Genomic DNA, 27839 nt, shown 5'->3' with positions numbered 1-27839 from the left:
ATCTTTCAGCTATTTTTGATCTCAGCTACCCTGTTAAATTATTCATGCAAACTTCTTTGTCATGTGTTCACAAAAGTGCCTTGTTAACTCTTGTCACAAGTATTTCATCTCAAGGGAAGTGGTGTTGTGTTTCACCAACAAAAATATCCTGACAGCAGCTGCCAGGCATGTAAAAGAATAAAGGCAGCCTGTGCTTATTTTTTTTTCCCAAAGATTTATCATAACTGTTGATTATTCTTGAAAATAATATGTGAGTGATCACTTTACAGTGTGCAGATAGACTCATCCTACTTTATATATGACTAAACCACCAAAACTAGCTTGTTGCTGCTGCTCAGGGAAGAACATCTTGGAAATTCTTATTTTTGCCACACAAATTTCACATAGCCAGTCATACCCATCAGTGTAATCCTACGTATTGAATTGTCAGCTCTTAGCTTGTTGTGTTTTAGATCCACTTTCTCCTTCCTTAATTGCTGCTGCAGAGGCTGACTGGTGAACTAATTACTGTAGCACTGACATCCTTTGGCTAACAGAGGTGTAATCCAGGGGAGGATTCAAACAGCCTGCCTAGAAGGGATTGCCTGTACTTTAAGCATAATTAAAACATCTGGCTGCTCCAGAAAATATTCAGGAACATGGTCTGTACAGCTACTGAAAAAATTATTTGCCACACAAAGGCTGCATTTTAACCATGTTCTTTAGCAGAAATTACCTCCTGCCTGCAGTAGAAGTGTTGGTTGGACTTGATAAACCTGGTAGCCCAACAGAAGTGAAGCTGCCTGCATCTTTGTCTCGCCAGGTCCAGGCAGCATGAAGGCTGTGTGTGTACTCCCAGTAAGCACACAAACACACCTCTGTGTGTGCACATGGCCAGCCACACAGGCAAACACATATAAAACCAGAAAACAGCACTTCTGCAAATCAATGCCATAATGCTCTTCCCCTCTCTGGAATGAAGGTCTGCCGTGGAATATCCAGAGCAGACATACAGTATGGGCCTCCTTAGTAACAGGACAGATGCTCATTTATCCAGTAGCCAGCCCTGGATCCTTGTTCACTCCAACTGCAGATACTTGATCATGTGTCTTGGTTTGGAAAGACAGATGTCTGCTAAGGAAGGCAGGATCCTCACCTGAAATGGAAAATGTAAACCATCTCCCTCTGAATTGTTATAAAATTGAAATTAAGGGGCTCTCGGGCAAAAATATGGGAGCAGGAATAACAGTTCTCTATTAGGGAAGAATATAAAAAGATAAACAATGCAGTAAAACAACACTGACAGAGTCAGAACATGACCTGACACCCTGTTGGTCAGGGTGTTGGTAGCAGTCCAATTGGAATTGTGGCTGCAGTCCTCCTGGAGCGTCAGGTGTGGTTCTGTTGGAGCAGGGATCCTGTAGAAAAGGATGTAGTCTTCCTCTGAAGATGTGGTGGAAGAGGCAGCTGTTCCTCTGGGAAATCCAGTGGAGAAGCCGTGCTGGTATTCCAGAACTCAAGATTATATCCGGGTAGGAATGCTTAGCTCCTCCCTCTGGGCGGAGCATCTCCCAGTGGGATGCTGTAGTTCTTATCAGTCATGCAGTGACATTCAATAGCCTGCTATCAGCAGATGTCTCCCGGAAGGGAGGATTGATTGTGGAAGAGATAAGGAAAACTGCCCACTTAATAGAAGACAACTGCCATACAGATGGCAAATAGAATACAATTTGCCTGGCAATCCAGGACATTATGGCAAGACCTCAAGGCTCACTGCCCCACTCAGTTTGCTGGCAGCCACAAAGAGGCACCCACAGACTGCGGATCCACTCAATGACCAGCCTTGGGCAGGCCCCCTGCCCGCTGCCCTGGCACCCTCTGGTCTCTGATCCTCTCAGGCAGAGCCTCATGGCACAGCAGTAAGGACTGAAAAAAGTCCAGAGAGCTGAAAGTAGTCAGAAGGTGGGTGAGTAGCAGGGGAAGTGTCATTTGTCATTGTCCTGCTCTTGGTCTTTCATGGGATCTGGTTTCCTTCAGTACTACCAGCAGGCCATTTGGCTAACCAGAGCATGCTCTGCGCCAGAGCTGGCATTCCTCAATACCTGGCAAATCCAGCTGGCAGACAGTGGGCTTTTAGCTGCAGTACAGTGGCTGGATTCTTTTACATCCAGACACTGAAGAAACTGCACCATCCTCAGAGAAATTAGTAAAAAAAATCAATTTTGATACAAAAATGCTTAACGGCACTTTACCACTCTGCACCTGGTAACAGTCATGTGTGTTTCATGCTGTTCTGCAAGTACAGATTTCATATTTCATGTCTCTGTCATGGGATTTTTGACAATCACAGAGCCAACCTGAGGTGGGGCAGGACCTGAGGTGGGGTGGTGTAAACTGTGTGAAAAGAATTGGTCTGTAATGAAATAAAGCCTGCCTTAGAGTTGTTGTTTTTGGCTAGCTTTTCTATGAAAGTGAGGTTTAAGCCATCAGGTGTGTCTTCAGTGACCTGGGCAAGTTCAACAAGCCTCCTCCACACTGGTGACAGGTTCTTTTGGTGCAAAGCTGAAGGAGAGGCTACAGCCTTACTTTATTAGCTGTGAGAGAATATGCACAGGAGGAAGTTGTTTATCTTCAGTCTGAGCTCACAGCATCTCAAACACCAAAACCAATCAATCACAAAAGGCAAGTACACAGGAAACCAATTGTCTTTGTTTAATGACAACTGACATCCAAGCAGTGGAGCACCTCACACCTCTCAGAATAAATATATTTGGGCTGCAGAGCCTCAGGCTGTGCATGGGCTCACAACTTCCTTAAACTGTATGTAACAGCCTGGGAGCACCTGACCAATATCCACCAGACACATCTCCATCCCTCCAGCGCTCAAGGGGCTGGGAGGCGTTTACAGGGCTCCCATGGAGAGGACAGCAGCAGTCTGGGCTGGTTTGCTTCTTCCCATAGGAGAAACCACTACTAGATGGCTTTTCCAGTGGTGGCACAGTGCAGGGAGTCATGTATGGCTCCAGCCAGGACATTGCAGTCAAGCTGCCTGAGGGACACTGGACTCCCAGTCCTCCAGCTCTCTGTGAATGAGGGCAGGGAGAGAAGTAGGTGTAATAAACTTACCCCAGGTAAGTTTCAGTTCTGCAGCTTGACAGGTCTGCAGAGCCTTGTGTAGCCTAAGGAAATCTACCCCAGTTACAGCCCTTTGCTGAGCCAAAAGCCCAAGTGGCTCCTGCTTTCAGAAGTAACCTGTCTGCAGAGTTCTGGATCTCATTGTGCAACAGCAAGCTGCTCAAGACAATATTATTCTGTTCAAGAAGCACTTGTACTCAAAAACTGTCCAGTGTCAAAATTAATTTCTTCCAGGGGAGCCAGGATGCTGCACAGTGCCCATTCACACCTTCCATGCCTCCAAAATTTGCGTGATGAAACTATGTTGGTAGGAAAATAAAAAATCATGACTGATAAGAGACAATGACAAAGCAAAGCTCTCATCCCTGTACCCAGGAGAAAATTGTAGCTGCAGGATAGTATCACACCTCCAACTGTTCTTCTCCCCAGCCACAAGATCCTTGTTTTCCAAGAAACTGCTGGTCCTCACAGCACAGAAGGGATATTAAAGCAGTTACGGAACTGAGTGATATGGACTGGAGAAGATGCCCTCCAAACTGTCCCTACCCTGCAGTGTTGGCACAACTGAGCCCAAGAGAGAAATGCTTTTATTTGTTTCAGAAGGCAGATGTCATCTGCTGGGTGCCAAGATGAATATGACCCTTCTGTGCCAATGCTTATCTGAGCAGTAAATGTAAGATGACAGCAAATGTCCTCCTGAAATTAGCACAAAATCCTCACTTCTCAACATGTGCAGATTCAGGAGTGGACACAGGAACATTGTCAATGTGACAAAATTAATTATTTAATGTACTGCTTGCTCCTGTGAATGCTTTTAAACCCTGTATTTAGGGCAAGAAAAAAGAAGGTTCAGAACTAAGGGCTAAACATTATCACAACCACAAGCAGCAGCAGCAGCAGAGCAGGGTCAGGCTGTGGATGTACTGCCCAGCTTTGTGCACTTCCACCTGTGCAAGCAAGGTGAACCAAATCATTACATTAAAAAAAAAACAAAAACAAAGCAAAACAACAAAACAAAAACCAAACAGAACCCCCCAAGTCAACCAAAAGGTCACAAGTTTTCAGCAGCAGTGTTGAATTTGTGAGGAAAATCCTAATTGCCCCACATCTCCAGTTTAGACTGCCCACCCAGGCAAGGCTCCCAAGCACAGCACCTGAGATGCTTTGAATGGAAAATGAATGGACTAAAGGAAAATCAGGTAATTCTCACAGCCCAGCAGTGATGAGGCAGCTTGCCAGAAGCCTTTATTTCCTCTCTTTTTAAAAACATTAAGTGGGCTGTGGCTATGCTGTACTAACCACTATACAGCTAGAAGCAAGTACACAAAGCAGAACACCTATATGATTCCCTTGACGTTAGTATTTTAGTCTTTAGGAGGCAGTTTTCCTCCAAATGTGTAGATTGACATGTCTTTAGTAGTAGAATTGGTGACTAAGATCCCTACTCTTTATTCTCCTACCTATCTTGAGGCTACAAGATCCTTCATATTGTGACTGCAGCTTTTCTTCTTTGTGCCTGCCAAGGGCAGTTTCATGAAAAACATTGTGAAAAATGCGTATTTTATGATTGGCTTTTTGCAAATATTAACATGAATATTACATGTATTATGTTAGAAAGTTATGCTGTATTAATTCTCTTAAGTAGTGTGTTAAATATAGTTTTAGATTACATGATAATGTCAAAACAGAAACTATGCTATGTAAGATACTCTTTAACTAGCTCAAGAAAGAGATGAGATAATCAAGAAATTCCTTGCACAGAGATAACAGCAACAAGCACCAAGCAAAGAAATATTGCCTCATTATCGGAAAAGACAAATTTTCTTCCACCTCCTTTTCGTCTTTGAGGTGCCAATAGGATTAAGGAGGAAAGTTGTCAATAACCAGAGAAATCCCTAGTTTGAAAGGAATGTATGCATCATGTATGAGATATATGAATAGGCAATAGGCTGTTGCTTTTAAGGGTTAATCCTTTGTTAGCGAGCCATGCTTTTTTTTAGGAAAGCACCTGAATGTTCATATTCTTTGCTTTTATTGTCCTTTATTGTTCTAACTCTGATTGTCCAAATTCTTATTGCTCTAATTTGTATTACTACTTTTATAACCATTTTATCACTATTAAACCTTTAAAATTTTAAAATAAGTGATTGGCGTACTGCACAACACGACTCCCCTCCTGCAGCACCAGCTCATCTCATTTTTGGCATGAGTGCTTTTGGCTTTCCCTAGCATGGCATTAACCATCCCAAGATATCCTTTTATCCTTCCAGGGCTTTCTGTGGGGCTGCTGTGTCCCAGGCAGCTGGGCAGTGCTGCCCAACAGGGCTGCAGGATTATCCCCCCGGCCCCAAAACTGAGCTTGCTTTCCTACCGATGTGTGAAAAACGCCAATCACTTGTTTTCAAAATGTTAAAAGTTGAATAATAATAAAATGCTTATAAAGATAGTAATAAATTTAAAGTAATCAAGATAATGTCAAAACAGAAACTATGCTATGTAAGATACTCTTTAACTAGCTCAAGAAAGAGATGAGATAATCAAGAAATTCCTTGCACAGAGATAACAGCAACAAGCACCAAGCAAAGAAATATTGCCTCATTATCGGAAAAGACAAATTTTCTTCCACCTCCTTTTCGTCTTTGAGGTGCCAATAGGATTAAGGAGGAAAGTTGACAATAACCAGAGAAATCCCTAGTTTGAAAGGAATGTATGCATCATGTATGAGATATATGAATAGGCAATAGGCTGTTGCTTTTAAGGGTTAATCCTTTGTTAGCGAGCCATGCTTTTTTTTAGGAAAGCACCTGAATGTTCATATTCTTTGCTTTTATTGTCCTTTATTGTTCTAACTCTGATTGTCCAAATTCTTATTGCTCTAATTTGTATTACTACTTTTATAACCATTTTATCACTATTAAACCTTTAAAATTTTAAAATAAGTGATTGGCGTACTGCACAACACGACTCCCCTCCTGCAGCACCAGCTCATCTCATTTTTGGCATGAGTGCTTTTGGCTTTCCCTAGCATGGCATTAACCATCCCAAGATATCCTTTTATCCTTCCAGGGCTTTCTGTGGGGCTGCTGTGTCCCAGGCAGCTGGGCAGTGCTGCCCAACAGGGCTGCAGGATTATCCCCCCGGCCCCAAAACTGAGCTTGCTTTCCTACCGATGTGTGAAAAACGCCAATCACTTGTTTTCAAAATGTTAAAAGTTGAATAATAATAAAATGCTTATAAAGATAGTAATAAATTTAAAGTAATAAAGATTTGGACAATTAGGACTATGCAAGACAATAAAAACAAAGAGTTATGGACAGTCCAGGTATCTTTCTCTGGGCAAAATAAGCCCGAAAAAGGACCCACGTTAACAGAGGATTAACCCTTAAAAGCAATAGTGTGTTGTATATTCATACATCTCATACTTGATGCATAAATTCCATTCAAAAAAAGGATTCTCTCTGGTCAGTGTCAACTTTTTCTTCTTAATCCTGACGGCAGCATCTTCATGGCTGAGCGAGGCAGGAAGAAGCTGGTTAATTCTGATAAGGGAGCAATAAATTATTTTTCTCGGAAAGATTTAGGTGCCCTGTGGCTGTCGGTGGGAGTAACTCATTCCTCTCTTTAAAAAAAAATCATATATAGCATAGTTACTATTTTAACATTATGCTAATACCTAAAACTATATTTGACACACTACTTCAGAGAATTAATACAGCATAACTTTCTAACATACCACATATAATATTTATGTTAATATTTGTGAAAAGCCAGTAATAAAATACGCATTTTTCACACGATGGATCTGTACCCACGTGCACGGCTTTCCCTCGGAACATGCTGGCAACGGAGCAACTGGAAAGAGTGACCGCTGTTACACCCGAATTTACAATAATTTTTAAGGACGCTTCCAGAGCGGTTTCCCCACAGAGCGGAGCGGCCTCAGCCCGCCCGGCTCTGCCTTCGGCACCGACCGGGACACGGCTTCAGCCCGCGCCGCCGGGCCACGCAGCAGAGGGAGAAGTGAGTCCCGCGGTTTCCATGTAGAATTGAACCGAAACGGCTTCGATTTATTAATTTTATTGCTTTTATTCGGCACCGAGCGCCCCCGGCGAAAGGCGCTATGGCGCGCAAGGCATGCCGGGATTTGTGGTCCTGGCCGCGGCGCGGGGCGCTGCAGGGTGGGGACGCACTCTCGCTCCCTGGCGCGGTTTGACCCTTCCGCCGCCCCGTCCTCTCCCCCTGCCCCGCCCGTTGCCGCGACGCCGCTCGCCGCAGCACATTCCTGCGCGGACTGGCGGTGGGGAGGGAGGAGTCTTGCTTCCGGGTCTGCCCGTGCCGGCGCCTGAACACAAAAGTGAGATCCTTGGCTCGTCCCGGGCTCCTCTCCCACAAAAACGGCCCGTTCTCCGGCCTCGCACCGGTGTCCCAGTTTAGCAATGGCGCTCCGCTCGGATAGGCGGAGACCGCCGGGGACGGAGGCGGTGTTTTTCAGGCACCGGTGTGGGCGGCCCTTAAGAAGCCGGGTGTAGAGGGCGGCCGGGGGCCTGCGGCGCCGCGCTCCCCGCCCTGAGATGCCAACCCGGCAGTCGGCGGCGCAGCTGCGAGCGCGGTGCGTGGGGCCCGGGGAGCAGGGCGGGCATGGGCAGCGCGGGGAGAGGGGCCGCGGCGCCGGGAGCTCTGCCTCACCGCACGGCACGGGGTGAGAGCCGAGTCTCCCCCACGAGGCCGGGATGGGCTGGCGAAGGGGGGAATGGCGGGCGGTGGGAGTGCGGGTACCGGTGGCGCTGAGTCCCGCTGTCGCGCAGGTCCGCCCCTCGTGCCCCGCCGCAGGATGGAGTTCGAGCTCCTGGAGAACGATGTGCTGGAGTCGCTGGAGGACCTGGGGTACGTGTCCGGGGCTGGGGGTGCGGGGCGCTGCCGGTGCGGGCCGGGAGCAGCGGGCGGCCCCGGCACGGACACGGCGCCGCTGCCCGCCCCGCGCAGGCGGGGCCGCCTCGCTGCGGAGGGCCGCGGCTCGGGGCAGCGCCGGGAGTGGGCCCTTCCCGCCAGAGCCGCCCCCAGAGCGGGGCTGGGGATGGTGCCCCAGGGCAGACGGGCAGGCTTTTAGCTGCACGGCCTTGGCGAGTGTGTCCCTTCTCCGTGCGGGCTGATCCCCTCGGTTCTGGGATGCCGTCTGCTCGGTTGCTGCTGTGTTCCGCACAGCGGCCCTAGGAGGGTGGGACAGGATAAAGAGATCGTCAGACAAGAAGGAAACTTTCAGCCTTCATATATAGTGTTGGGGAGGGGGGAGGGGGAAGTAAAACAATTTGCAAATGAGCAAGTCTTTTTCTTCTTTGCATTTTTAAAAGGGTAATATAGCCCAGGAAACTTTTGCTGTGTAGACTTGTTACTTTGTCAGAGTCAGTAAAAGTTGCATAAGTATCAAAGGGAGAGAATGAAGTCCTGCTGTAAGCTCCCATGTCTGTAAACTGTTGAGAGTTCAGAGGACAGGCAGCTTCAATTTCACTTCTACCGCTGGTTCTATGCAAACAGCTGTATTTACTCACATTGGCCCCATTCCCATAAATCACTTCGTGGCTAGAGTCATTATGCTCCAACAAAGATTGTATTTCCAGGCTAAGTTAGTGATGATAAAAGCTTGACAAGTAGGCTTCTGTTTTAGCAGGTATTTCTCTGACTGAAATGTAAAAAGGCAGCTCTGCCACAATGAAAATACTGTGATTGACTTATTTTTTCCGTCATATGTTTAGAAGAATACTAATAGCTTGAAGGAGTTGTGATTTGTGCAATTAGAGACAGAAAGTGTTGTTGATTTTTGACATGAATAAGTAAAGCAAACAGTGAAGGTAGGTGAACAAATAAGTTATATGAAGCAAAATTGACAACAGTGAAAGAAAGAAAATTTGGAGGATGAAAGACATGAGACCTCAGCAATATTGGTAACAACTGGGAAAACCATTGCATGTGTCTAAAGGATTTCTGATTCTTGGTGTCTGGAAAGACTGGGGTGGTTGAGGCTTTCTGCTTTGGGCAGTAGCTCTGTGGTCTTCATGGTTCAACTTTTTCTCATCAGATACTGAAGATATTCCTAATATATCACTTGATTTTTTTTTCTCATAGCATTACATGTTAGAGAAGTGTTTCTTTTTGTAATAGTGCTTGAGGTGTTCAGATGGTGGCCTCTTGTCTCGTAAATCAGTTTGCTGAACTGTTGAAAAAGCAAACAGATGGGATAGCATGATGTTACCAGAAGAGAGCGGAGCTCTGGAACTTGTGCCATTGACAGAAGCAGAAGGAGAAAGCTGCTTGCAGTTAGGAATCTGCAAGTTGGATTATTGGCCAGATTGATGTGTAGCTGAAGTCATAATTATAAGAAATATCACACTCAAGATGTTGCCTCTGTTAAAGAAAAGGTATCTCTAGAAGATCTGAGCAGGGACTTAAATCCCAACCCTGCCAAAGCAGAAGGCTTGCCATTGCTTCCTTTCTACTTTGACCTATAACTGGATGCTTCTGTTCTGAGTCCCAGATGTTCCCAGAGCTGCACATGCAGGCCTGAGATGTCTGTGGGATGGGACTGGAGCTGCTCTGATTAGCCTCCCGAAGCCTCCAGCCTGAGTGGTCATGCATTGGGGTTGTAATACATGGGATTACAGCTTCCCACCAGCTGACCGTAGATTAACTGTGTCACCAACCAAGCTGCTCTGTGAGGTAAAAGTTATTTTTGAGTGTGGCTTCTTCATTTTACTTGGCTGAAGCAACAGGCCACTACAGCGAAGGCCAAATCCTTTGTATGTGGTATTAAGCACAGGAGCAGAGTGAGGAGAATTTAATTTCAATTTGAGATGTTTTTTTATTGCTGAGGTTGCCTGGACTCATTGGATTGTTGTGAGGTAGTGGGTGACTTCACCTGGAAGTTTCCAAGAGAGATTTTGTTTGGTTATGAGTACTCTTGGATGCCTTTCTCTTTTGGGGGCAGTATATCAAAATAATATTGTTCATGTTTTTTCTAAAATATTGAGATAAACTCTGACTTGTGCCTCAACCTGGTTAATAAGGCAGCCTTCTCCCTGCTCTTCATTCTCCCCCTGAGAGATTATCAGTACACAGATGTCCTGAAAACAATGTTTTCTAAGATCTGATCTGTAAACTCATGCTTTCTTTTACAAGGTCTGATTTTTGGCTTATTTTGCTGATGCAAAAAACCAACTCCATTGATTTTTCTTGTGTATATTTAGGAAGGTTGGTTTTTCAAGAGATTATATTGTTATGCAGATCACTTTTGTAATATTTCAATTGAAGGCTTTGTTTTGTAAGGCAGCACTTTCATACGTGATAGGAAATGACAGGAAAGATGCACTTGTTCAACAGTAATTATCCAACATGTAGAGCTCAGGAAGGATTCTTTGAGACTGCAGTTGCCCTGGATAGGTCTGTTATCAGTAGCATCTTCAGGAGGTGGAGGCAGAGAAGTTGCCACTGTAAATGGTAACATTCTTCAGGAGGAAACCTTTGATGATGATATGTTGTGACACAGTCTCTGTGATGCTAAGTTACCGTGCACACAAATTGAGTTTACTTTGATGTTTTCAATGTGGTTCTTGCTACAATTCAGTCCAGGAATCACCGTTCCATGAGATCAGCACTGCAGATGTGTTGTGGTTGTAGCTCATGATACATATACAGCATAAAATAAATCTGTCAAAGGACATTGGCCACAGCAAACATTAATAAACTGTGCTTTTGTTTTACTTCTCAGTTACAAAGGTCCATTGTTAGACGACGGAGCACTGGCTCAAGCAGTCTCCCATGGAGCCAGTTCCCCTGAATTCACCAAACTCTGCGCTTGGCTGGTGTCTGAGTTACGGCTCTTCTGTAAACTAGAGGAGAACGTGCAGGCCACCAACAGTAAGTAGTCGTAACTCCAGCACAAGCATGCACTTCATGTGTGCTCTTGCATGCCACAGAGATTAGGGCTGGCCATATCTGTTGTACCAGGGAGTGTTGTCTGCACACTGTCACATTTTGGCTGTTTTCCACCTCAGATTTGCCTAATGAACAGCCAGTAGAGATTGAAACGATAATGGCAATAAAACAGTCTTTCTTCTGAAATTAGCTTTTTCTGTTAATTTTTCAGCCATATTGTTTTTTAAAGTTCTTTGATGGATTTAGGGAAACATTAATGCTAGTGGGGTTTTTACTAGATCATGAGAATACTTTTATTTCAATGCTTCTATTTGTAATTTTGATGTCAGTATGCTACTGTTCAAGGTAACATTCTCATGACTACGGTAACCGTACCTTCTTTTTACTCTTAGTTCCATTAACTCTGTGTTAGCTATTTGTTTGAATTTTTGAGAAGGATCCTGAAAATGATTGATTGTTTTTCATTTTGGTAGAGGAAGCAAACCTTTCAGGTAGCTTTCAGGGAAAAAAAAGTGAATTTTTGTCGGCTAGTCATGACAATCTACAAGATAAGATTATTAAATTGCTGTGATAACCCATATTCCTGAATATCCAATATATTAACTCATAATGCCTTTATGAGCTTAGCTTTGTATTTGCTCAGTGGCCAAAGGTTGCTGCCTTTTACCTCAACATCTGTTACTTTCCTTTCTCTCTGTTTTTGACATATTCATTCTTTCTTCTTTGAGTGTATTTCATATTCTTTCTCTGTAACAATACAGTATCTCCCCCCCTTCCAGTAGTATAAGGTTCCTATTCTTTGTTTTGTGTAAAAATCCAATCCAGAAGTCTTCCAACACCTATCTCAAATTCTTTAAACCACAGTGACAGAAACATGTTGGCTGGAGTACTGTGAAGTCCTACCTTCATTTTGTATGTCTTGAGTTTAGGAATAAGACACTTGGGGTTGAAGTCTCTTTTCAAAAAATAAAAAAATGTTATTTCTCATCACTTTTTTTTTATTTTAACAAATTCTGATTAGTTTCAGTAATTTTTGACAGAAATATCAGTCAAAAGTTTGGTTTATATGACTTCCTGATTTTTAAACTATATTGATGTGAAAAAAAAATCAGTTGACAAATGTGAGCTTACAGGCAGAAATAACAGGAAAAAGAACTCATAAGCCATATTTATTATTCACGATAGTTTTTAATGTCCCCTTTCATTGTAGAAGTTGCCAGTGCCTGTCTGTTGTAGCTTGGAAAAGCTGTTAGTGTAGCATAATTTTATATTAATGGAGCATATCATGGTTCCAGATAGGTTGTGCTTGTCTTGGAGGAAACCCAGGAAATGCACTTGGCCTCTATTAAAAATGGGTCTTAATGTTAAATGGCAACTTGAGCAAAATAGGTATTTTTTTAAATAGGTAATTCATTCTAATCATACCACCTATATATTAGCAGTGAATGAATTATTATTCTTTTCTTTCTAAGGTCCAAATGAAGCAGAAGAATTTCAGCTTGAAATGAGTGGGTTGCTGTCTGAAATGAACTGTCCATATGCGTCACTAACATCAGGAGATGTGACAAAACGCCTTCATAATCAAAAGAACTGTCTCTTGCTGCTTAGTAAGTTAAAAGGGTGCTTGCAAGGAAACCTGATTTTCGGCAAGATTTATAGTACTGTTTCTTATACTTAATGAGATTCTGGTTACTTTACCACAATGTACTACACTGTAGTTACCTAAAAATATGCATTATTTTTGCTGTAGTTCGCAGCATCAGAGTATTCTACTTCTGGGTTTACCAGTCAATACATACCCAGTATATGATGGAAAATATCTGAGTGTTAACCTTTTTCACTTTCATGAGCAAAGAGCCTGTCCAATTGCTTCTCAAAAGGCACAACAAAGAGGGAATTATTTGAAGACTTCTGCCAGAATTTAGCCACTGAACTCTACTTAGCATGGTTGTAAAAATGACCACTAACATCAGACAAATCATAATTTTAGAGGCTCCCAGTGTGATGAGTTGCAAGGTGCAACAAAACTTGAATTTTCCGACACTGGCAGCAGTTGGAATTGTTAAGAAAGAGAGAATGTTTTATCCCAACTCTTAGTTCTTTTGATCAACATCCTTAGTAAATAGCTTCACTGTTGCTTTCTCCTGATTGAAAGGAAATTAACATTAGCAATGGTGATGTCTTTCCACCCATCAGATCTCAATAGCTAAACTGGTTTTTTTCCTTATGAAATGTTAGAGGAGAAGAAATAGTACTTGAATTTGTAAAAGGTGTGTGATACTAATTCACATTACAATAAAAAAATACAAGCTTGAGTTAGAAACTGTAGTACTAATTTTAATCTGATTTTAAAATCAAGATGAGTTAATGTTTTGTTTGCCTCCTCAGTTGCTGCTGATTCTTTAACTTTTCAAAACAAATTTAGTTCTGCCCTCTTCTGAGATACAAGAAATTATTTACAGAGTACGTTCCTGTATTTCAGGAGTAGGAGAAAGATGATTAGACTTAATCTGAATATTTCTTATAGTATATTTAAAAATGTCAGATGCAGTGAGGTAGTTGTTTCATTTAGAATAGTTTGTAGCTCAAACAATCTTCTCTTCAGCTTGTTTTCTGTAAGCCAAGCCATTCAATAAATTTGGCTTGTCTGTGACACACAGTTTATCCCAGAGGTCCTTTGTGATGTACATTTTGGTAATATAAGGCCGTGTTCAGGCCGTGCTAATGAACTCTGGTGTCCCATCTGGCAGGAATGCTGTGTTTACTGTCAAATGTGAAATTGCAATAGTGCCAAATTCCTTTTTTGTGTACCACCATAGTTGCATGGCTTTCTTTAGCTAAGTGAACCTATTAGGTATCCTGTTGTATGTGAGCCATAAAAGTATTTTTTTCCAGGAGAAACAGGATAACCCTCTGTAGTGAAATGCCAGGGTATTTTGCATTTTAATGAAATGCAGCACAGTTTATGTCACTTGGAGGATGTAGCAGTATTGCTGGGAGATAAAAGCACCAAATAAACCCAAGCAGTGAGGATTGATTGTCCTAATGTGCAGCATCACTAGAATACAATGTTAGGCATGAGCATCTGCAAACAAAAAGTACAAGAGTTTCAGACTGGTTCAGAAAAGTTGTGCAAAAAAAGAATTGCTATCTAAAGAAAATTCATCTTAGTGAGAGACTTAAAAATTTCTGTCATTGTTAGAGGAGGTTGAAGGTAGCTTCAATGTGATCTCTACATTTTTGAAACAAGATTCTCCTGCTAGTTTCTTTTTCAGTAGGCCTGAAAAGAGTGTGAATAATTGAAAGTTCAGTGTAAGAAAAACCTGTATAAAGTGTTGCTGAAAGAACTTGCAAAGGATGCTTCAGTGTTTTACATATTCTAAGAATCTTTATTTATAAGGTATTCTGTATCTTTAGCAGATGACATTCTAGAGATCAGTAAAATGCTGTGTTCTTTTCTTAATATTTTTATCTGTCCAGTTTTATAAATAATAATATTCTTTTGTGTATCCGTGGGTTTACTTCCCTGCTCACAAGTGTGTCTGCAGGATCAGTTTTTCTTATTTTTAGAAGTGTTTGTGTATGTTATTGCTATGGTCACACACTATGATTAATGAGAAAAGTGTTGTTAAACTTGTGCTTTTTTTTTTAAATTCAAACCTTAAGGTTGTGACACCTGGAAACAAAGGCTGTTTATATAATTGTAAATTTATATTGCTGTAAATGACACCTGATGCTGAAATTCTGGGCATGTACTGTGTTCAGAAATTGTGATTTTGATTTCTCTCTTTTTGTTTGATGAAGGAGTTACATGTAATAATAGGCTCTTACAGTTCTGATATTGAAGAAAACTTCAGCCATTCTAGCTTCTATTTCATCAGTTACAGCCTTCCTTTCTGAAGTCACTGTAAACATGAATTCTCAATAGTACTTCTCAGTGGGATTATTCTTCCATTCTGCCTTTTGTGTGGGCAAGTAGAGGAGATTCATCTGACCTTTCACTTCTCTCTATTTGTTACTTTGCTTGTTTCCTAGAGCCTCAAGAAGTGCTTGCTTCTCTACCCTAAAATGCACATCCCAGTCCCTCCTCCTGCTTGTTTCCATGTTCCTAGTTTCTTGTCTTTGCTGGGCAAAATCTGAAGGAAAAGAGCTGTGCTCTGTTGAACTCTGGGATTAATACTTGCTGGAATCATAGGGATTTTTTCCAGGCTTTAGTTGGTTGTACTAAACATGAATGTTCTGTAGACACAAAATTTCTATCCCTCACTCTATCCAAAACAGTCAGTTTGCACATTTGTTGGTTGTAAGCACTTGAGTTTTCACTGGCTCTAAAATAACTGGTTTATATCTGATGGTTAAATCTATTTTTTTTTTTTACCCCAGCATACCTCATCTCAGAACTGGAAGCTGCCAGAATGCTGTGTGTGAATGCCCCTCCTAAAAAAGCCCAGGAAGGGGGTGGCAGTGAAGTCTTTCAGGAGCTAAAAGGCATCTGTATTGCTTTAGGCATGTCCAAGCCTCCTGCCAACATAACCATGTTCCAGTTCTTCAGCGGAATTGAAAAAAAAGTAAGATCCAAAGGAAGAAAAATCTGAATATTTATGATGTTATTGTTTTGATGGAAAATAGTTCTGCCACCTGGGCGAGATTTCTCGTGTGAAATTCCAGTGTTTGAATTGTGAAGGAGAGTTAATGTGTTTTACTGCGTATACAAAGGGTCAGAATTCTGAAAATTGTTTTAAAGGCTTTTTCCAAGCCAAGACATGAGGTCAGGGACTGTTGCTATCATTGCTTTCCAGGGTGACTGCTCTAGGTTTTGATGCCATCACTTGTTGCAGAAGACATAGCAAATGCTCATCTTAGGCCTTAGGAAGAATGTTAAAGAGAAATGTTTTTCAAGAAATGCACTTAAACAAATTTGTATGGGAATCTAATGTTTTAAAGATGTTTTGGTTAAAAGGTGGTGTAACTAAAGTAAAACTTAAGACCTTCTCCCTCAAACTTCAACATTTCTTGTGATTCCATTTATTTTTATTCCTTACATGTGTGTATTCTCCAGGCTTTTGTGTTTTTGTTTTTGTTTTTTTTTTTTTTTAAAAAGGTAATTTTGAGTAACTTTTATAAATCAGAGAAACTAAATGGAATGGACTGTCCAGTACACAGACCAATGGTCAGGGACAGAAAGCTTTTAAATCACATTTAGTGACTTAATTTTCAGGATAGGGGAGAGCAGAACAGCAGAAGACAGTCTTATATTCTGTGATTGCAAAGCTCCTCAAAACACTTTTGGAGTTTGACAGACCTTTTAGTTGCCCCTTAACTTTAAAGAACAGATATGGGTCCCTTCTAATGCAGAATATTCTGTGATTGCAAAGCTCCTCAAAACACTTTTGGAGTTTGACAGACCTTTTAGTTGCATTTTACTTAAACAAAACCAAGAAACCGAAAATAGTGTTTTGTTTCTATGCAAGATATCAGTTTGGTTTGACCTGCTTAAGAAGAGGAGGAACATTGTTTTCCATTAGAAGTCCACGGTGTAGAATGAAAGCAGTTTGTTTTCTGGTTTTGGAATTACTATAGGCACTACACAGACACATAAGAAATGCTGTGCTTTTTTGTAATATAAAAGGTAAAAAATAATAATGGACGATACTTGGAAGCATTGCTATTGGAAGAGACTCTCTGAAAATACATAATATAAAGTAGATTAAAATTCTTTTAATCTGGGGATTCTCTTATGTTTTCGTAAAGTACTTCTCTTACATTGTCTAGTAAGGTTCAGTGAATATTCTCTCAGTTAAATAAACCTTCCTCCTCCTTAACCATCCTTACAGTGTAATGAAGTGTTTAATCAGAAGTTTTTAACCTACAGCTTTAGTAGAAATTATATATAATTTATATATATAATCTGAGTACTTCACATGTTAGCAGTATTTGGAAATGAGAAAGTAAAGCTGACTAATAACTGAAAAAGTTATTTCACTTTGTGAATGAAAATACATCACAGTGTTCTCGTTTTTAAAAAGTGAGTCTTAGAATGGCAATATTCTGATTTACTGTGTGAAAATCAAGCTAACTTTTTCTTCACATACATGTAGTACAGTTTGGAATAGGATCTTTATGTAGTTGACTCTCTTTGTTAATGATCCACCACATTAAAAAAAGGAGCTGCTGATGCTTGAATGAACAGCCCCTGCTATTTGAAAGCACTTAGGTTTAAAATCTTAAATAAATTTGTCTCAGTACCATTGGAAAACCAGGTCACTGAATGTGTTATATCACATGCTGGATTGAACAGGTTGATGTTTTTTTTCCAAACTACTTTTGGAAGTTTTTGCCATTGCCACTCCATTTCTTCCTCCTTGAAGTCCTAAGAAATTTTGAGATGAGATAGATAATTTGTGTCCAAACTCCTAAAATGCAAGGTAGCGTTAAAATTTCATACTTAAGATTTTTCTCGTTTTGATTGTAAAGAGGGATCCTTCTTTGGGCCATGTTATATTTTATATCATCCTAAAATAAGTTTTTTTATGCAAATGTGGGTTATTTTCTGGATTAAAGAGATGATGTGTAGAATAATCCCTCTGGCTTCAAGAGTAGCAGTACCTCATGGTGCCTTTGTTTTTACTGCTGATCTAATCTATAGTTCCTTCTCTTAATTTTTAAATCATTATAGCTGAGACTACCAGAAATCTAAAAACAGTTACTTTCCAAAAGAAGTGTGCTTGGCTCTCTGTTCCAGAGAAAGTAACTTGATATTGGAGGTTGCTGTGTCATGCTTTTCACTGTGCAACAGTCCTCTCCTTTAATTTGAATCTTGAAAAACTATTTTTTTTAGCCAAAGCTTATATTTTTATGTGTCTCCTAACAGCTGAAGGAAACTCTAGCAAAAGTTCCACCTAATCATGTTGGAAAGCCTTTATTAAAGAAACAACTGGGACCAGCTCACTGGGTGAGTAGTTGCATGTATTAGAGCCCATTTCCCTTTTTCAAGTGTACAAAGTATTGATCCTATCTGTTGCAAAATGATTTTTCTCTTTCTGAAGATGAGAAGATAATTTCTTGCAGTATAAATGTATATGTGCAATAAATGTGCAGGAACTGATAAGATCTTAGGCTCATGAATCTCTAGGTCCAGGTGCAGGCTAAACTTTTCCAAAATGAGAGACCTGCAGTGATGGTGCTGACCAGCATGCTTGTGCAGTAGCTTAAACCTTCCTCTCCTGCCCTTTACCAGCACTGTCTGTGTGACCTAGTCCTGATGAGATGGTGTCATGTCTGCTTCTGGGGCTTCTTTTTAGCTGAGCTGTGGGCCTCTTCGCAATGTCCCCCTCTTTTTGTCACTTGGAGTAGTCTGCTTCCTTCATAGCCTCTCCAGGAGGCAGCGAGTATGCAGGTAGGAGCTGGGAGAGACCTTGTGCACCCAGGCTGCAGAGCTGTGATCTTCCCCAGCTGGGATTTGTCACCTGCTGTACTAGGAGCATGGTGCCTGGTTAGTCACTGCTGCTGCACCAAGCTCAAAGCTATGGCTGCTGCGGCTGCAAGACTGCAGGTCTCTCTTGTCTCTCTCACTTAAGGCTGAAGCATGTCTTCCCCCAGCAGTCTGCTTCCTTCAGTGCTTGTATTGTTGAGGCTGAAGGTGGGCCCCGCTGCCCTCCCTCCAGCCAGGCTCTTTAAATATACATATTATTTCTCTAATGGTGCATATCTCACCTGCTGCTCTAACTAAACAACTGTCTGCTACCAGGTGTTGCTCATGATGACTTTTTCCTCCAGGGCACTTTGTTGTTTTGCCTGTATGTAGATTGTACTTTAGTCAAGATCCTCTTGCAGTACTTTACTTACTTACTTACACAGCACTTTATCTTTGCTCTATCTTTATCCTTAAGCTTTCTACTTTTTAAGAACGCATGGACATCCTGTTTCTTAGGAGTTATGTATGCCCTTGCTTCAGCTTGTTGCCGATAGTATCTTCTCTGTCCTTGTGGATGTTGAGAAGTGCCTCAGCAGTGTGTGCAGTTTTTGTGCTGTTAGAAATGGTAGAAGGCTGAACATGAGCCATGGAAGCGTCAGGAAAATAACAGCAGGCACAGCTTGGCTGTGAGTCCATTTGACAGGGTAGATTAATTGCAATCTTAAGCCATGCATATTAGCTTTATGTTATACTCTCTTCCATACACATAGTTTATTAAGTAGAAACACCTTAATCTATAGATTGTTTGCAAATTTTTGTTTCAGGAAAAAATTGAAGCAATTAATCAAGCCATAGCCAACGAATACGAAGTCCGAAGAAAACTGTTAGTCAAACGTTTGGATGTTACTGTGCAATCCTTCGGCTGGTCAGACAGAGCTAAGGTACAGACAGCTTGCTGTGAAGTTCTGGTTGATGGTAACCCTTTATAACAAGTATCTCTGGAAAACTGCATCATTGTTTTGTCCTTCATGAGTCAAAAATAAGGAGTTGTCTGGCTTTGAGTTTCTAAATAAGTTTATGACAGTGGAAGATGGATAAAAATATTTTACTTAAAACGGTTGGATTTTAAATCAGTCTGTAAAATGAGAAGTCAGACTGTGTGTAACTATACACCAAAGCCACTGGAAAAAGTAGAGATTACTGATCCAGCTGTGTTCAGAGCACCTTAATGTGAACCATTAAGTGCTGTGTCTTGTGTTATGGTAGAAAAGCACCTTCCTGTTGGCCATTCCTTGTCTTACGTTGTGCTGTCCACAGTGGTCAGATTTCCATAGCTCAAAGTGTGTCTGCAATCACAACTCCACAGATGCACGTGAGAAAAGCTGCTAAGGCACTGCTTGTTCTTACCTTAGAGACAGGGTAATGCTTTATGTGCTTCTTTGAACCACGCAAGTGGCTGTGACATGAGATCTGTTCTCCATTGAGTACATGATACATATTCTGCTTTTAGAAATAATTACATGATTTCCCTATTTCCTATGTCTCAGAAATTACAGGATTTTAAAAAATAGTACATATAATTTATTTTCCAGGACTAAACCAGATCTGCTAATATGGTGTTAAGTATACTGTTGACGGTGTTTGAGACAGAGTTATTAGTGCTAAACTATGACACATAGAATCATTGAGTGTTTTTCTTGATAAGTGTTTTTTCAAAAAGCAACTGTACTTTATTCTTAAACTGTGACCTGTCCCATTTTGTTTCATCATCTGAGCAGGACTTCTACTGGTGTACTCTCTATTAAACCTTGTATTCTTCAGGCTTTTTAGTAGATGACTGAAGAACTAGCTGACTGTTTAAATATTTTAATAGTGAACAAAAATGAGCAAAAGTGTGAATTATGTTTTAAAAACAAGGATTCTAATTGTCTTACAGCTCTGGCATCTTTATCCACGTGGTTTTGTGGTTTTTTCCTAGGAATTCTCAGATACTTTTGAACTTGACTAGCTGCACAAAATATTTTCACAAAACCCACAAATTGTGTATATGCATTTATATCTATTAAAATGCAAATTTTTTTAGAAGCATAACAATACAAATTTGGAGAATGTTGCTGTAGTATTCCAGACATACAATAGAGTTTGTTTTAATGGTAACTTTTAGCAAGATGATAATTTTTTTTTATTTTAAAAGTATCAGAATGTAATCGTATGACTAAATAGCCACTTCTCCAGATAGTGGAAACACCAGGGGAAAAAAAACCTCTTGCAGTCTGTTATTAGGGATTTTTTTTAAACTTAAAATTTCAAGTTTCACCTAAAACAGTATCATAGGACCAATATATTGTGCTCAGAGCTCAGTCAAACTTAACAGGGAAAAACACACAAGTACTACAGAAACACACTGGTGAATACTTTTGCTTCTCCTACTTTTAGCCAGTGCCATATTCCAGTTTTCTGCCTTTGGATGGAAAACAAGATTTTTTTTAGGATTTTGAAATGTGCTTCTAAGTTTTTGCACTGTTAAGAGATGTTGGAAAATCTGGTTTGCCTGTCCCCACTGCCATCATCTGCATTCAGATGGCAATCTGGTTTATCCTAACTGCATAACACACTGCATGCACTCTGTTGATAACTGAAGAGAGATGTATCTTGTGTGGTAACTCCTGTGTGGTAGCACAGCTTTCTCTTGTGTCTCAGCTGGAAAACTTTTGAGGTGTTCAAGAAAGCCAGAGTGGTTAATACTGAAAGGCAGTAGAAGAAGAGACATGGCATACAAGGCAAAGTTTGAGTGTAGGATCTCATTTCTAGCTCTGCCAGGCCTCTTGGTGCCTTGTCTTTGTGAAGAAGCTGACTGGAATGAAGAGTGAAATGACTTAACAGGACCTTTTTCTGCTGATAAGTGCTGGAGATGGGGTGATGCTGGCCCAGCTGGAATTGGGTGCAGGTCAGGGTGAAGGCACAGAAGGCAGTCTGGAGGCTAAACACAGATGTGTTTCATTTTCAGTGTCTTCTGGATTTTAGCAGTAATTCATGTAACTATATGGCACACTTCTATTCTGTGTTTGACTGCCTGGGAGTAATACAGTCTGCATGTATATGTTGTTGAAATTGTCAGCTCATTGGTGTCTTGGCATTCCAGTCAGAATTGTGTTTCCTATTTACTTAAGAAATTAATGTGACAAATGCTAGTTTGATTTAAGTAATCCTCAGTTATAAAGTGGTTCTCACTGATTTTATATTAACTTTTTGTTCTATTTGCAGTAGTGTCTTGTTATTCAGTGCTGATTTAATTCTTTCATGGGATGTCCCATTGCTTTAACTGACTGGGTTTTATTTTTCTTTGCTCCAACAGAGTCAAACAGAAAAACTGGCTAAAGTCTACCAGCCAAAACGTGCCCTCTTATCTACTAAGTGCACTATATCAATTGCAAATCTCTTGGCAGCTCGGCAGGATCTGTCAAAGATTATGAGAACGAGCAGCGGATCCATCCGAGAGAAGACTGCATGTGCCATTAATAAGGTACCTTTGGTGACAAATGTCTTGTTCTTTTAGGAATATTTAAGTAACTTGAATGTAGTAATAAATCCCTTTTTTTTTGTCAGGATTGTAAGTGGAATTTGGAAATAAAGACTAAGAAACTTGGTGTTTATATATTGCAGATAATGCATCAATTGTGTCCATCATTGTGGACAGTTTCAGCTGTTGAGGTTCACAGTGTCCCTTCTCTGGGGCAGTAAAAATTGCTGAAATAGCTTGGGTTACTTTCAGTGGGAGTAGGCATGCTCTGTTTTGCCAGAATTACTGAAGCCATTACCCTACTGCTACCTGATTCTGTCACCGTGTCTAAAATAGCATCTGCATAGTAACTGTATTTCTGGTCTGTGTAAATAGAATTTACTAAAATCACAAGGCAAGGATCCCACAAATGAGATTGCCCTGGGTACATAAATAGATGACAGTCAAGTGTATAGTTCTAATAATGACATAGGAGAAAAATTACTTAGACTAAGGAATTTGCCTTGTTTCAAAAATTATGATTTTACAAGAGTAATTGGCTCAAAAAAGTATATATGCTGAACTTGCAGCTCAGTAGCTATGTACAGCAGCATACTTGGTGCTTTAAAATTGTGGAGATAGGTGCATGTTCTTCTACCTTTTGAGTACCAGCTGTACCTCTGGTGAAGTTCTAATTAATTTAGGAGGGAACAGTGGTGTGCTGATTTGGCCACAGCCCATGCAACCCAAATAATTTCTGCACCTTTTTAGTGTTGTTGTTGTGAAAGAAATGAAGTAGTAAGACAGGTTGACTGTATCATCAGACTGAATGTATGTTTTAGTAGGAATGCAAGTGCTGCCCTGCTGCTGATGTATAATCTGTTAACTTATCTCCATTATCAATATTAAATGTTTTCCAAGACAGCAGCATGAAATAGCAAAGTGGCCTACTTCCATTGAAGTTCCTTTGTTATGTTGCTTCAAAACTTCAAGCAGTACAAATGTCCTGTCCCATTTTGCCTTGCTAAATTTTTAAGGTCACACCATCCTTAGGTAAAGACCTCTAAAGTCTTGTTCCACTCTGATTGGTGCTGTCTCACACCTGTCTGTTGTTAAGTCTCTGCATATCCTCACTGAAAAATAGGATTTTTTGCCCTTTATTTACCAAGTCAATGGCTTCTACAGGAACTCAGAGCACTAGTTAGGAGAGCATTGTACTTGTGCTTATTTGAGTTTAGCACTCTGCAGTAATGAAGAGTTAAGTGAAAGACTGTGTTGGTGCTGCCCATGGTGGTGTGCCTGCTGTTTGAACACAAAGCACAGGTCTCCTGACTTGTCTTGTTAGCAGTGCTTCAAGTACTAGATAATCCCTGTTTAACTTTTATTAACTGGACACAGAGGTCTGTCACATTCAAACACACAAAATTTGCCTGGATGTAAAAATGTTGGAGTGGGTGCCGTCTGTGGTGTGTGTCAGTAAATGTGACTCTTGTGTGAGGTGTCACAGCTCCTATGGCAGTTTTCCCTTTCCCTTTGCAGGTGCTAATGGGCAGAGTGCCTGACAGAGGAGGAAGGCCCAATGAAATTGAACCTCCACCTCCTGAGATGCCACCATGGCAGAAAAGACCAGAGGGTGGCTCACAGCAAGGCGGTGGCAGAGGAGGCAGAGGTGGCTACGACTCTTCCTATGGAGGGCGGGGAGGCTATGACCACGGGGGTCATGACCGAGGAGGGAGAGGAGGCTATGACTCATCCTACGGAGGGCGAGGAGGTCATGAACAAGGAAGCCATGATCGAGGGGGACGAGGAGGACGTGGTGGTTATGATCATGGTGGCAGAGGAGGAGGAAGAGGAAACAAGCTTCAAGGAGGCTGGACAGATGGTGGAAGCGGTGGCTACCAGGATGGCGGCTACAGGGAGAGCAACTACAGAGATGCAGGTTTTCAAACAGGTGGCTACCATGGTGGTGGTGGCTACCAAGGAGGAGGCTATGGTGGCTACCAGTCGTCTTCTTATTCTGGAAGTGGCTACCAAGGGGGAGGTGGTGGTGGTTACCAGCAAGACAACAGATACCAAGATGGTGGGTCCCACAGTGACCGAGGGGGTGGGCGTGGAGGAGGGAGGGGTGGCCGTGGCGGTCGCGGTGGCCGAGGAGGTCAAGGAGGTGGCTGGGGGGGCAGAGGTGGACAGAATTTTAATCAAGGAGGGCAGTTTGAGCAGCACTTCCAGCATGGAGGTTATCAGTATAATCAATCTGGCTTTGGACAAGGAAGACACTTCACCAGCTGAGGCTGCTAAAAATTTACACTTCAGCAGAGCTCACATAATAGAAACCTGGTTTCAGAGGCCTGACTTAAATGCTGCTTGAATTAGTACAGGTATGTACACAGCAGGTGGAATCTCTCTGGGTGGGATGTTTTGCATAGAGCAAAGCACAATTTTGTGTGGACAAAAATTGTCCACACCCCACCTCTACCTGTCTGAAAGAAAGACATTGCCACTACCCCCTGCACCCTAAACATCAACTAATAGCCATGCTTTTTGGATGTTGGACTGGTTCCCTCTGCTCAAAACACTTTTGTTCTAAATATGCCTGTTGTGTTTGCCTTCTGTTTTGATTTGGAGAAATACCAAGACCTGTCCAATTTGTCAGTTATAGTACACAGTAGAACTTCTACATTTTGCCCCCCAAACCATTGTTGAGTTACATGTTCCAAACCAGTCTGGAGTGTTGCTTTTCTTCTTGCTGACCTCTTGTTTCAGTCATGATGCCGTTACAGCGCGTGTGTGCGCGCACAGGGAACTCCTCTGCCAAGCGGGGTTTTGTGTTATCTGAGCTCTGCTGTGGATGCCATGTTCAGTAGCCTTATCTCCTGCTAAACCACGTTTTCCCACCTGCTCAACTCTGAAGACTGACCGCCGCCAAAATCTGCAAAGATCATTTCAAACTAAGCTAAATTGTGAACCGATAGTGTGTGTAGGCCTGTAGTTAGGTGTAGCAATTCAAACTGACCTGCATCCATCCAAAACAAGTTGCTCCTCCTCCAAACCTAATTTTTACTTGAAATCAGCTAGAAGAAATGACAAACTGAAGTTTATTTTATTTGCAAGTTAAATACCACTGGCTCAGCAAATCTAGGGCAATTTGTTTTGGGGGTTGTCTTTTTAAAGAAATGCACTACGGCCTGGGAAGATTAGTTCCTGCCTGGAGGAAGCCCTTTTATTATTGCTGCAGAAAACAAAACCTGGCTGAGTTTGGTGTTCTAATGTTTGGGTTTTTTCTTTACTGAAAGCCACATAATGCTTCTTGCTGGGTTTTTTGTGTACATAAACATTGTCAAAAAGCTGTGAAAGAAAATGGCTGAAGGTGTGCTGTTGTATAAAAGGTGAGCAATAAAAGTGTCTGTATGTTCTGTTTGCTTTAGTTTCTTTTCCTTGACAGTAAAAAGTGGTTGATACAATAGCTGGGAATTCATGGGGATTTCTGTCTCCTTCATCTCTTTTTTTATTGTAATCTATTTTATATTTTGTAGTTGTCCCAGCTGTACCATGCATTCTGCCCTTTGAGGGGCCGTCAGAACAGCAGCAGGTGGGAGGAACTGATCTTCAGTTGCGCTGACTTTTGTTCTGTTCCTCCCTCTGAGGTGATGTGGCAGCTCGTAGTACTCTCTCTTGCTGTGTAAAGTTATTCTTAGGCTCTGTGAGCACTTGTCTCCCAGGTTATGCTCCTGCATGCCATGTGAACTTGGTATGCTGCTTCTGGGAACTTCCTGATGCTCTCCAGCCTTGTGGAAATGTAGGTTCTTGATACCATGCTCAGATCATTGCAGCAGAGGCTGTGATGATGGTAGAGGCTATCTGTTGTGTCCTCAGGGATGAATCCATATTGATGCAGGCAGGAGGAGTTCCTTGGCTTACAGTAATAGCATGACTATGAGAGTATCTTTGTAATGCCAGTGTTGCTGTAATTCAAGGTAGTGATGTAAATAAGCTAAAAACCGTAATTTAGAACTGATTTGCCTGTATTTCATGCCACAATCAACCTGAAAATCTGTTTGATTTATTGCAGCCACTAGGTGCTGCTAGTGATTCACGGGTTTGGACCAAAGGTCCCTGAGAAAGGCACTTGGGAATCTGACTTAATGGCTTTTCTCCTTTAGTGTTTCAAACAAATTTAACAAGCCTGATGTGGGAAAAGCTTTCTGTATTGAATCCAGGTCTTTGAGGATTACTGATACAGATCTATCTGTGCCTAACACTGTTCAAATTATCAGCATCTAAAACTGAATGTTGCTGCTTCACAAAGGTTTATTGATGATTTCTTACAGCAGCAATCTCCAGAGAAGGTGTCTCCTGTAATATTTTGTCATGACCATTAGCTGGTGACTAGCTGCATTTCTGCAAAAATAATTAGTGGGGTTTTTTTTAAGAATTAGGGTTCCTACAGTGGGGTCAGTCCTCGACTAGCAAATGCAAAGATAGTGACAAATTAAAAGAGCCTTTTGCTGGGAATGTAGTCTTTTCAAGCTGACAGCTTCTGCTTTTCTTTGCACTCCTCACTGCAAAGAGGATGGTGCTTTCTGTCAGTGCATTAAGAGTGCTGTAAACTCGTTCCTAGGAAGAGGGAACTCAGGAGGCGCTTCAGAGAGCCCCTGCTGGAGTTACATCAGCACCTTCAGAGCTTGCTTTCTGTGCCAGAGCTGCCAGTTGCTCTGCAAGACTCTAGCTGTTGCTGCAGTGGAGAGTCTCACCTTTGCACACTGTGACATGGTGAATTGATGCTGGGGTGGGGTAGGAGCTTCCCCTTCCTCCTCCCAGATAGCTTTTTTGCATCAAAATACATTCCTTCTCCTCCTTCCTCTTCCAGGACTTAGGGTAAGCCAAGTCCCAATTTATTCCTGTTTGAGGGGGAAAGTTAAAAAAAAAATCAGAAGTCAAAACCAGGAGGCTTTACTCTTCCAACAGGAAAGAAAACACTTTGCTTCTGCCAGCTGTTGTTGTTTTTCCTTACTCTATTGTTTCCTCCTAGTGTGCTGTGACTTCTTTGTTCCCCAGAGAAAACAAGCTTTGTGTATGTGGAGAGAGCAGCTTTGATTAATGAAAGCAAACAGCCACTGCTTTGTTATTCTCTGTATGATGCTCTGATATTTGCTGTTTTCCAAACACGATTTCTACACTGCTGCACTGGGAGGAATCTCTTGAATAGAAGCTGGGAGAAGAGAGATGGGTTGTGGATGTTATTAGACTGTGGTGGATTGGATATACATGTTTGATTTCATTGTGCATCATGATCAAAAGCAGAACTCCAGCAGATTAAAAAGGCAAGTAAGGGGAACAGTGTTTTTCCTCTTGGCCTTCCTGTTCTTGCCACTCTTCTCCTACAAGCTGTAGGCATCTTGTTCTGTTTTTTCCATCTGCCTTTTTTTCCTCTAGCAGCTTTTGTTTCCTAAAGGCTTCGCTTGCATTGCCATTCCATTCCCTGTGTTAGGATCACTGTCTCTCAAGCATTGTCACTGTGCAGTAACATAACTATGGGGAGAGAGGCACACTTGCTTCCCACATCAGGTGCATTACTACCTGACTTGAAATACCATGATCCATATGCACTGTAGTCATAGTTGGGTTTTCCTTGCAGGTCTGAGGAAGAGAGAAAAAATTATTTTATGAAGGAGTACCACAACCAGGGAAAGTGGATCAAACTGAGCTTGCGCCATACATAACTCACCCCAGAGAGCCTTTTGGCCTGTAGCTGTTCCCTGAGTAGTTTTCTGTTTAGCTGGCTGGAAATCTCTCACTTGATGAGATTCCTCTACTTCAGCAGCCAAAATCCTGGCTCCATGGTGATGTGACAGGATGGCTGATGGCCCTAGAGAGGCTCCTCGAGCT

At 41.7% G+C, this 27839-nt stretch overlaps 1 protein-coding gene across 3 annotated transcripts; it reads left to right on the top strand.

Moving 5' to 3' along the window:
* Nucleotides 1-7325: 7325 nt before the first annotated feature.
* FAM98A (family with sequence similarity 98 member A) lies at nt 7326-25366 on the top strand. Of its 3 annotated transcripts, none has more exons than XM_041477195.1 (9): nt 7326-7468; nt 7920-7998; nt 10874-11022; nt 12513-12647; nt 15424-15608; nt 17912-17992; nt 19279-19395; nt 21810-21977; nt 23493-25366. In XM_041477195.1, exons 2-9 carry the CDS (start codon nt 7946-7948, stop codon nt 24240-24242), a joined length of 1638 nt encoding a protein of 545 aa, XP_041333129.1. In that variant the 5' UTR covers nt 7326-7468; nt 7920-7945; the 3' UTR covers nt 24243-25366. The 3 variants fall into 3 exon arrangements, with proteins under 3 accessions (XP_041333129.1, XP_041333131.1, XP_041333130.1); XM_041477197.1 differs by lacking the exon at nt 7326-7468 and adding an exon at nt 7564-7723; XM_041477196.1 differs by lacking the exon at nt 7326-7468 and adding an exon at nt 7754-7813.
* Nucleotides 25367-27839: the final 2473 nt, after the last annotated feature.

This window comes from Pyrgilauda ruficollis, unplaced genomic scaffold (assembly GCF_017590135.1).
Source record: "Pyrgilauda ruficollis isolate IOZ18807 unplaced genomic scaffold, ASM1759013v1 scaffold4, whole genome shotgun sequence".
Lineage (NCBI taxonomy): Eukaryota > Metazoa > Chordata > Aves > Passeriformes > Passeridae > Pyrgilauda > Pyrgilauda ruficollis.
This window is presented reverse-complemented; position numbering and strand designations above follow the sequence as displayed.